The 12,009-nt window shown below is 41.9% G+C and overlaps 1 protein-coding gene across 1 annotated transcript in view; it reads left to right on the forward strand.

Annotated features, from left to right (window-relative positions):
- Nucleotides 1–12,009, forward strand: part of ANKS1A (ankyrin repeat and sterile alpha motif domain containing 1A) — a 913,309-nt gene that overhangs the window by 37,509 nt on the left and 863,791 nt on the right. The window contains 1 exon segment of the mRNA XM_040424152.1: nt 10,674–10,754. Coding sequence (XP_040280086.1) covers nt 10,674–10,754 — 81 coding nt within the window.

The raw sequence follows: 12,009 nt of genomic DNA on the forward strand, positions 1-12,009 counted from the left end.
CAGAAGTAAGCACTATAGCGCGGTCAGAGTGCTCTGAATCACTGCCAGCTGATGATCCCTCGACTAAAGTTATGGATAAACTAATCCAGTGATAAACATCTGCCTGCAGAAGCCGATCTCAATTGAATCCATCCGTTCATGTAAAACGGATGTCTGAGAGTCGGCCCTGCAAACACGAATCACTGGATCTAAGCTAAGCTGGGTGAAACAGACAGAACTGGATTGCCATTGCTCATTTACTTGCAGAGGGCTGAGAACCGCAGACCTCAACTGCAGTGTGAGCGCAATGCAGATGCATATGAACATTAATTCATCCCCACACCACACTCGACGTGTTTCGCCATAAGGCTCGTCAAGAGCGTGTATCTGTGGTTAACAGGATAAATATTCAAAGCTGCTGAGCCTCCGTTACAGAGACTGCAGCTGTAAGTACGAGGTGGCCGAACGCGGCCGCTCAGGTGCACAGAATATGAGGAGAGTCCTCCTCCCCTCTACTGAACCCCGCCTACAGAGCGGCCAATGAGGATGCAGGAGGCGCGGCTTCGCCGCATAATCCATCCCGCCCCCATTGTGCCGCCCCCTCAATGAGACCGGCCCAGATGAATGTAATAACATTCTACATTAGAGTTAGAGTAAATATACACGGCGACTTACTATCCTGGCGACATTGGTATGGCACCGATCGGGACGGGGATCATACAGTGGTATGAACCGCATTATATTTTGTTTTATTTTTATTTTATTTGTTTTATTTCAATGATTGAGGACATCAATCGGTAGTGGTGGAGACGATACAGAAGGATAAGGGAAGACCCAGCAGCATTTTTTACTGGATGGCGATGCTGTGATAAGGCTGATGTACATGACGATCCCTTCATACATAAAAGGGGCAGTGCGTGGTATAATGTGGTATGAGTATTCACAACCAATAATTGCACTATCCCGCCCCTAGTGTCTCCTGGCCCCATCAGTGGCCTAGGTGATCTGATAACATGAGATCATTACTGGTCAATCCTGCTGGGACACATGGATCGTGGGCAGTATGTCATCACCTCTAATATTCCCCTGTTGCACCTCCCCTCCAGGGATCTAGAGAAAACACACAAAGGAATTATACTCCTTCAGTCCCTGGGGCTGGAGCGTACACAGGCGGTAAATCCATTGTGTCTCTTTTTGTAATAAACGCCTATCAAAGTCGCCTCCTCTTGGTGATCTTCTGACCACCTCCACAGCCTGAAATTTGATGACATCCACATCACCATTGTGCATGGTCGATATGTGTCTAGCAATCGGGGTATCCGCCCCTTTGCGGATGTCATTAAGATGTTCTGCTACTCTTCTACGGAATTCTCTTGTGGTTTTCCCCACATATTGCTTTCCGCAAGTACAAGTGGCCAAATATACCAGGCCTCTTGTTTTGCAATTAACAAATGATCTGATCGTAAATCTCTGTTCAGTGACGCTACAGATAAATGTGGCGCCAGTCTGGATTGCAGGGCAAGCCACGCAACTGCCACAGCGGAAGGTCCCTTTAAGGCTGGTACTCAGCCATGTGGATGTAGTCGGGCCCTGAAAGAAGCTGTGGACCAGGCGATCTCTCAAACTACGTCCACGTCTGTACGTAATTAAAGGTACATCGCCTATCATATCCCCAATATCTGGGTCTGATTTAAGAATACCTTGTCCTTAAGGTCAATTGAGTGGAGCATGGTGAGGAGGAGTTTATGGTCTACGGTATCAAACGCTGCAGAGAGATCCAGCAGAATCAGTAGAGAATAGTCACCATTTCTTTTTGCTGTTAGGAGATCGGCAGTTTCTGTAGAGTGAAGAGGGCGAAAGGCAGATTGTAAGGGGTCAAGAAGAGAGTTTGCAGAGAGATAGCTTATTAAGTGAGAGTAGACAAAACGTTCAAGGAGGTTAGAAACAGGTTGGTAGTTAGCAGCAGGGCTGTGGAGTCGGAGGCAGAGGCAATTTTGGATACCTGGAGTCGGCAAAAAATGAACCGACTCTGACTCCTACTAGATTTAAATTGAAATAAAAAATAAAAAAAGCAAGTTTAAATGTCCCAATTCACAAAAAGTTATAATTAATTACTGTATTTTTCACCCTATAAGACGCACCTGCCCATAAGACGCACCTAGGTTTTTGAGGAGGAAAACAAGAAAAAATTATTTTGAACCAAAAGGTGTGCTTTTGGTGGGTTTTGAACTAATGGTGATCTGTGGATGACACTATTATGGGGCATCTGTGGGTGGCACTGTTATGGGGGCATCTGTGGGTGACACTGTTATGGGGGATCATTGTGGGGGCATCTGTGGATGAGATCCCCCCCCCGTAACAGTGTCCCTGTGTAGGGAATGGGGGCCGGCATCTGTTTCTGTAATGGCAGCGGGGCCTGGTGCCTGCTTCATTCATAAAGTGGGCGGAGCAGGTGCGTGACGTAGTGAGCTACGCTAAGAGCGCCCACCCGGCCGCCTGACTGCCAAGAAGTTAGTACTAAGTAGTACAGCGCTAGATTTAACCCCTTAGGGACACGGCCTTATTTCACCTTAAGGACCAGGCCATTTTTTGCAAATCTGACCAGTGTCACTTTAAGTGCTGATAACTTTAAAATGCGCTGATAACTTTAAAATGCTTTGACTTATCCAGGCCGTTCTGAGATTGTTTTTTTTCGTCACATATTGTACTTCATGACACTGGTAAAATGAAGTCAAAAAAATTATTTTTTTTGCATAATAAAATACATAATTTACCAAAAATTTGGAAAAATTTGCAAATTTCAAAGTTTCAGTTTCTCCACTTCTGTAATACATAATAATACCCCCCAAAATTGTGATGACTTTACATTCCCCATATGTCTACTTCATGTTTGAATTATTTTGGGAATGATATTTTATTTTTTGGGGATGTTACAAGGCTTAGAAGTTTAGAAGTAAATCTTGAAATTTTTCTGAAATTTACAAAAACCCAATTTTTAGGGGCCACTACAGGTCTAAAGTCACTTTGCGAGGCTTGCATAATAGAAACCACCCAAAAATGACCCCATTCTATAAACTACACCCCTCAAAAACTGATTTTACAAACTTCGGTAACCCTTTAGGTGTTGCACAAGAGTTATTGGCAAATGGGGATGAAATTTGAGAATTTCATTTTTTTGCCTAATTTTCCATTTTAACCAATTTTTTCCACTAACAACGCAAGGGTTAACAGCCAAACAAGACTATCTTTTTTGCCCTGACTCTGCCGTTTACAGAAACACCCCATATGTTGCCGTAAACTACTGTACGGCCACACAGTAGGGCGTAGAGTGAAAGGTGTGCCGTTTGGTTTTTGGAAGGAAGATTTTGCTGGACTGGTTTATTTACACCATGTCCCATTTGAAGCCCCCTTGATGCACCCCTAGAGTAGAAACTCCCTAAAAGTGAACCCATCTAAGAAACTACACCCCCAAAGGTATTCAAAACTGATTTTACAAACTTTGTTAACCCTTTAGGTGTTGCACAAGATTTAATGGAAAATAAAGGTACAATTTAAAAATTTCACTTTTTTGGCAGATTTTCCATTTTAATATTTTTTTTTCCAGTTACAAAGCAAGGGTTAACAGCCAAACAAAACTCATTATTTATGGCCCTGATTCTGTAGTTTACAGAAACACCCCATATGTGGTCATAAACTGCTGTACGGGCACATGGCAGGGCGCAGAAGGAAATGAATGCCATACGGTTTTTGGAAGGCAGATTTTGCTGGACTGTTTTTTTTTGACACCATGTCCCATTTGAAGCCCCCCTGATGCACCCCTAGAGTAGAAACTCCAAAAAAGTGACCCCATTTTAGAAACTACGGGATAGGGTGGCAGTTTTGTTGGTACTAGTTTAGGGTACATATGATTTTTGGTTGCTCTATATTACACTTTTTGTGAGGCAAGGTAACAAGAAATATTGTTATTTACAACATTCATCTGACAGGTTAGATCATGTGGTATTTTTATAGAGCAGGTTGTCACGTACGTGGCGATACCTAATATGTATACAATTTTGTTATTTTTGTAAGTTTTACACAATGATTTCATTTTTGAACCAAAAAAAATCATGTTTTAGTGTCTCCATAGTTTGAGAGCCATAGTTTTTTTCAGTTTTTGGGCGATTATCTTGGGTAGGGTCTCATTTTTTGTGGGATGAGATGACCGTTTTATTGGCACTATTTTGGGGTGCATATGACTTTTTGATCGCTTTTTGTGACGTAAGATGACAAAAAATGGATTTTTTTACACCGTTTTTATTAAAAAAATTTTTACGGTGGTCACCTGAGGGGTTAGGTCATGGGATATTTTTATAGAGCCGGTCGATACGGACGCAGCGATACCTAATATGTATACTTTTTTTTATTTATGTAAGTTTTACACAATGATTTCATTTTTGAAACCAAAAAAATAATGTTTTAGTGTTTACATAGTCTGAGAGCCATAGTTTTTTCAGTTTTTTGGGCGATTATCTTGGGTAGGGTATGATTTTTGCGGGATGAGATGACTGTTTGGTACTATTTTGGCGTACATGCGACTTTTTTGATCACTTTTATTACCTTTTTTGGGAAGTAAGGTGGGCAAAATTTCAATTTCCTCTAGTTTTAATTTTTTTTTTTTATCGCTTTCACTGTGCGGGGAAAGTAACATGACCGTTTTATAGATCAGGTCGTTACGGACGCGCCGATACCTAATATGTCTAGTGTATTTTATTTTTTTAATTTTTATTCAGTGATAAATGTTTTTTTTTAAACTTTTTTCACTTTTTTTTTTTACATTTTTCTGACCCAGACCCACTTGGTTCTTGAAGATCCGGTGAGTCTGATGTCTGTATAATACAGTACAGTACACTATATAGGGTACTGCACTGTATTTTACTTACACTTTGAACAGATCTATGCCTTTAACACAGATCTGTTCAGCACCATGGACAGCAGGATGCCTGAGAAGGCGTCCTGTTGCCATGGAAACCAAGACGGCATGGTTGCACCTAGGCCAACATGTCTAAGAACAGTGAACAACATAGGCCAGGGCTGGCCAACCTGCGGCTCTCCAGCTGTTGTAAAACTACAATTCCCACCATGCCTTGCTGTAGGCTGATAGTTGTAGGCTGTCTGGGTATGATGGGAGTTGTAGTTTTGAAATAGCTGGAGAGCCGCAGGTTGGCCAGCCTTGACATATGCCATCCCATCCGGTCTAATAACTTCTCTGCGTCTGTGGAAAGAAAGCACATGGGAACATGTTTTAATTTAGCATAGTGCACTAGCTTTAAAAGTTTAGTGATGTTATCCCAATATAGTTTGTAGGTAGCGGCTCACCCCACTCATCTAGTGGACCTAGGTTCTCGTGTTCCAGGACTACCCCACAGTCCTCTCAGAAAATAGGATTTGATGAATTGTAGTAGAACAGGCACTCTATCACCCGGAATTGTTAATAGAAAATCTGTGTTTTATTATTGCTATATCCACAGTTAAAAATTCCCAAAAATTATACAAGGAGTTAAAAACATACAATGTAAAAATAGGATGTATTCTAACAGACACCTCCCGATAGTGGCTATATTCCAACAGACACCTCCCAATAAGGGCTGTGTCTGTAGGGATAGAGAGAGCAAACCAATTTGTTTATTTAGTTGTTGCAGATAACATCCTTGATCGACATAAATTACATAGTAACATGGTACATAAGGCCGAAAAAAGACATTTGTCCATCCAGTTCGACCTGTCATCCTGCAAGTTGATCCAGAGGAAGGCAAAAAAAAAAAACCCTGTGAGGTAGAAGCCAATTTTCCTCACTTAAGGGGAATAAAAAATTCATTCCCGACTCCAATCAGGCAATCAGAATAACTCCCTGGATCAACGACCACTCTCTAGTAGCTATAGCCTGTAATATTATTACACACCAGAAATACATCCAGGCCCCTCTTGAATTCCTTTTATTGTATTCACCATCACCACCTCCTCAGGCAGAGAGTTCCATAGTCTCACTGCTCTTACCGTAAAGAATAAACAGACAAGAGGGATAAAACATAAAGTAAGATATTGAGTTAAAATTCCAGGATGGATTAACAGTCCTACACACTCCTGGGATCATATAACTGTAGGCTAGATTGTTATTTTATATCCCAATGGTCCTCCTTTATGAGGGTTATATCAAGACACTTTCCTGTATGGTAGAATTCATTAATCAATCAAGTCTCCTGTGACCCAATATGTCTCAGTTTGTGTCTATTTCAATAGTATTATCAAAATTAGGGGTCCATTGGTTAGTACCGTTTAGTACAATAAGCAGTTGTATAGATGTTACTCCTTGTCCAACAAGGTTACAGTTTGTAGGAATAATCGCAACAATGAATAGTTGGTTCGGTTTTACCGTGTCCTCTGCATCTCTTTTTGCAAATATCAGCCGGCTTACTAGGATTCCACTCGCTGCCGAAGTCTAAGGCTTGTCTCGCGATCTGCGAGTCTCTTCCGAGTGGCAGATCACGTGTAGTCCGGCGGGTCACGTGGCGTCCCACATGACAAGTTTGTGTGCAGGAGTTCCAATTTTTCAGCGTGCTCTTGCTGGCTTGTAGGTACTTGGTCACAATGTTTACATTAGATGTCAAAGTTTCTCAGGATAACGCAATTGGCCATACGCGTTTCGAAGCTGCCTGCTTCTTCATCAGTGGCTATCAACATTATCCCACATAGATGCGGATTTTTATATCCCCAATGGGGGTGTGACCAAATTCCCAATTGGACTTGAGTGAAAAGATGGACCGGATTCTCATATTATATACATAACTATAGTATGGCTATATAAAGCAGAGGATGTATCAATGGTATATATAGAGGAGACAATATATGAATAAAAATACTGGGCACTCTCAATATATGGAAACCATACAATGTATTATTTGTTATGCTAAAACACTAGTGTATAACGATATATAGATAAAGCTAAGGCTACTTTCACACTTGCGGCAGTGTGATCCGGCGGGCAGTTCCGTCGTCGGAACTGGCCACCGGATCCGCCGAACTGCCGCTGACTGAAAGCATTTGTGAGACTGATCCGGATGCGGATCCGTCTCACAAATGCATTGCAAGGACGGATCCGTCTCTCCGCTTGTCATGCGGACAGACGGATTCGTCTTGTATCTTTTTTCAGATTTTTACCGGTCTGCGCAGGCCGGAAGGACGGATCCGGCATTCCGGTATTTTGAATGCCGGATCTGGCACTAATACATTCCTATGGGAAAAAAATGCCGGATCCAGCATTCAGGCATGTCTTCAGTTTTTTTCGCTGGATAGAAAACCGTAACATGCTGCGGTTTTCTCTTTTGCCTGATCAGTCAAAACGACTGAACTGAAGACATCCTGATGCAAACTGAACGGATTACCCTCCATTCAGAATGCATGGGGATATGCCTGAACAGTTATTTTCCGGTATAGAGCCCCTGTGACGGAACTCTATGCTGGAAAAGATAAACGCAAGTGTGAAAGTACCTTAAGACGTTATTGTCCTAAAATCACATACATATTCAATATCCTAAAATCCGTGCATGAAAGATTCTAAACTTGTATAAAATCTACCTGAGTACAGACTATAAAATATATAATATATGTGAAGTAAAATATATATAATCTGGGATGGTACAAGATTGAGCCTCCGTAATAGATAACACAGCAATAGTCTTGAATTGTGAATCTGCGTTTCTAATAGTGACTTATACGGGTTCTCTGAACAATAGCATTTTTCGCATCTCCTCCGATTGCAGTGGTGATGCAATAAATATGTATTAAATCTCAGTAATTGTTTAGCTGCGTCCCCCTGTACTCACTGGTCAGCGGCGCCCCGCTGAGTTGTTTCAATAGTTGGCTTTGCAATTCTGATATTCCGGTTGGTATGCTGCTGTGAAACTTCTTAGGTGCCTCTACCGTATCCTTCAGTAGCTCTGGATGCCGCTCCGGTATAACGAGGAGCCGGTGTCTTACGAACTCGAACCCACCTTCTCCCGCGCTGATGTTTGTTTGCACGTGTTGATTTGCTGTATAGCCATGCAGTGATTTCTGTTAGTAGCGCGTCGGGTTTTTAGTTTTCAGGATTGGTTTGGCATCGAGTTATTCAGCAGATGATATTCCGATCCATCAGGGGGGTCTTGAACCAAACGCGTTTCGGGGCTTAAAATCACCCCTTCCTCAGTGGGGTGTCACAGATACATTTTTGAAGCGCACACGTTACACAGCAGTTGTGGCCCTGGTAAGGTCACTGTCAGAAGTGGACAACGTCTATGGAAAAAGTACACTGGATGTCACTGATATTTTAGGGATGCGCACTCTTTACTAGGGTTGTTGCGGGTATCGAAATTTCGATACCCAATCGATACTTTTATCCCGGTATCTGCGCAGTCTAGTATCTCTGAACATGAGCGTGCTGCTGTCGGCGCGCTCATGTTCTCTCAGCAGCACAGGGGAGAAGGAAGCTGTCCTCCCTCCCCCTGTGCTGCCGCCGCCACCAATGAGAAGAGAGGGGCGGAGGAGGGGCGGGCGCACTGCGCCACCAATGATACGACTTTTCCTACACAGAGCGGTGCCCAGCGATGTCCCAGCACTCACCATTATTCCTGGGCACCGCTCCGTGAATATATTTTGTTCAAAATCATTTGTGCCTGTCCGCCAACGACAAGGCAATTGCTTTAGGACAGAAACTTAAACTAAATGCTGCCTCCTCTGGTGCCATATTGGCTTCCATTAAGTTCAGGGAATACAGGTTCCACATGCATGCTGAGCCGACTCTGTATTCTGCCTCTTCTGGTGCCAAATGGCTTTCATTAAATTCAGGGAGAGCAGTCTACAGTTTTATACTTGAACTAATTAAAATCAGCCTATGGGACAGACAGGTTAGTTAGGAGTCCACGAACAATGGAGTCGGAAATACCTCCAATGCAGACTGCAAAGAAAAGAAAAAAAAAAAGTGGGGGTTAGTCAGCACATCCCAGTGCGCAGGTGCACGTTGCCATGGCTGAAAACACAAAAGCAAAAACAAACACAATATAACAGCACTCTGCAAACACAAATAATAAAGTAAATACAATAGTGCAATGCTCACTATAGAAAATGTACTAATCTTAATGCTACGTTATAAATGTGAGATTCTTTTGCAAATACATTTTATACAAAATAATTTGTGCCTGTCTGCCAACGACACGTCGCTCTCTTTAGGACAGGAACTACACTAAATACCACCTACACTGGTGCCATACTGGCCTCCATTAAATTCAGATTTCAGCTCTCCTAATGGATATATAAAAATATTTAATCCTTTACTGATGCATGTACATACATGGACAGGACTCGAACAAAATTATGTACGTGTTTTGCCCTAAAGAGGTCTTAATCATAGCATGTTCACCAAGACACTGACTTAGAGCACATTAAATAGAGGACATGCCCTCTTTAACAGCGAATCATATAACCTATGTCACAAAACACATTTTGTAAGTGAAATACATAAAAAACATACATCTATAAGTATGCCAGGGTGGTGGACTTTTGGTGGTTACACAGTTTATCGGGTATGGTGAATGGGAAGCCGATTACAGTGTACTTTAAATCACTATTACACGTGAAAAAAATATATAATAATAATAATAATAATAATAATAAAATATATATATATAATTTTTTTAAGCTGTAACAATGATTGATTTATTTTTCCAGCTATTGCGTTTTTAGGTGTATTACATTTTGCTAGAATTGTGCACCTGAATTTAGATGCATCTGAAGCCACACCACTTTCCCTGTGCCTAAGGACTGAGTGTGGGAATTTTGGCTTAGTTTCAGCAAGAATTGTAGTGCATTTGCAGTAGTACATCTAGCCTATTGTATGCATTTAAAAAAGAAATTGATTTGAAGTGAATGTATTTATTTCTGCTTTAGGTTAGGGCTACACAGTGACTTTTGGCAACAATTCATTTAAATTGGATTTGTCATTCTGCAATCACAGCTAATGATAGTGAACGTAACCCTGCAGTAACCCAGCAAGTCTCTGTGGACTGATGTGTTGTGGTAACCTGTAGGTAGTAGCACAATAGTAGTCACCGCGTAGCTGTGCCTTACCGACAAAAAAGGGTATTTACAGTAAAAAATATTTAATTTACTAGGCTGCTAGCAGCCTCATACCTCTCAGCATTATATTTTCTTATTTTGTTCTAAGCCTCCAACATGCAGAATGCCTTATTGTTAAATGGCTTCCATGTTTAATTATTGCATTTGCCTTCGTTCTGTTCGAGAAGACAGAAATATAAGCTATGCAGATGTATTGTTGTGTTGCAGTTGTGATTAAATGACTTTTCAAAATGTAATTCTTTATTTATTTTAATCCACTAAGGCTACTTTCACATTTGCGGCAGCAGGATCCGGCAGGCTTTTCCAGCGTGGGAAGAGCCTGCTGGATCCTTGCTAACGCTAGTCCACTGTACCGCTGGAAGTCCGGCAAACAAGAGGCGGACAGACAGAAATTGCAGCATGCTGTAGTTTTTGTCTCGGTACAGCCTGCCAGACCCTGCTACCGCAAGTGTGAAAGTAGCCTAAAAATCTTTTGCTATGCGTTCCTTTCTGTGTATATTGGTATATACATAAAATGTTTTTTTTTTTTTTTTTTCATTTCCTAGCATTTGGCGTGGACCCAATGTGAATTGCGTTGACAGCTCAGGATACACTCCTTTACACCATGCTGCTTTAAATGGTCACAGGTAAGCACCATGATCTGAAAAGTAAGAAAAGAGCTTGGAGCTTTTTTTTTAACCATTTTAAAATATGTTATAGAGCAGGAGTAGCTGAGCAGATTGAGATATCATTTTGTGGAAAAAGATTTTTATATGTGTCATTTCTGTACTCTGCTCTTTCTGTACTTAAAGGGGTTGTCCGGGATTGGGGACATTGTTGTAAGGGTACAACAAGCACATAAATATTACATACATTCCTGTCCTACCTTTGCCAGAGTTTTCTGATGCCCTGTATTTCTTTCATAAATTCTCAGCCGGAAGTTCAGATTTTCAAAGATTCAGTGACGTACCGACTCCTTACTGGTGTGCTAAGCCTCTTCCTTCCGCTTAGCAAGGAGCCCGGTGACGTCACCAGCACACAGGATCGTTCTGCAGCTAGCAAGGAGGCTGTCAGTAGGAGGGAAATGTCAGAGCTAAACCACGCCCCTCTGTGACATCACCGGGCACAGAGGGCGTTAGTCTGGGAGGAAGGAGGCAGTATTGGAGGAGGGAACTCGCCTCACTAAGGAACGCCCCCCTCTGCCGATGATGTCACCGGCCATAGAGGAGTGTTAGGAGTAGAAGGAGGCTCTATTGGAGGCAGCAAACTATGCTATTTAGCATAGTGCACGCCTCCCATGGTCATTTGCAATGAATGGGATGTGCTACAGCTCCCTGCCACTATTATCTTTTATGCAATGCTAGCAGAGAGCAGATACATGGAAGCAGGGAGGGATTCAGTTTGTAGGCTTAGAAAAAGGTGGTTTTAGGGGAGGAATACTGATGAGGAGTATGAGTGGCAGGAGGCGGAATACTGATTAGGGGGAGTGGAAAGGCTTGTAAGATCCAGCTGCAGAGTCACACAGCCTTGTGGGACCCATAAGGCAGTGTGGCCGGAAATGACATAGCACAGGAGCTGCTATGTAAACAATACTAACAGCAGTATTAGAGACTCATAGGAGCAAAGAGGATGAAAAAAAAAATACACAGAGCATCAGAATGACTTTACTGCGTAATATCAAGGTGATTATTAACGTTTTTAAAAATTACTTTGATCCCGGACAACCCCTTTAAAGGGAATGTGTCATCAAAAAATGACACTGTTTAAATCACATTTTTATGTTTAACATGATATTTAATGATATTAGTTTTCCATGTCTAAATGTAAACAAAAACCATACAATCCTGCAGTGTTTGCCCTGGTCACTAAGCCTAATAGGTTCTAGTTCGTAGTCTTTACTGC

Source organism: Bufo bufo, chromosome 3, assembly GCF_905171765.1.
Source record: "Bufo bufo chromosome 3, aBufBuf1.1, whole genome shotgun sequence".
NCBI classification, from domain to species: domain Eukaryota; kingdom Metazoa; phylum Chordata; class Amphibia; order Anura; family Bufonidae; genus Bufo; species Bufo bufo.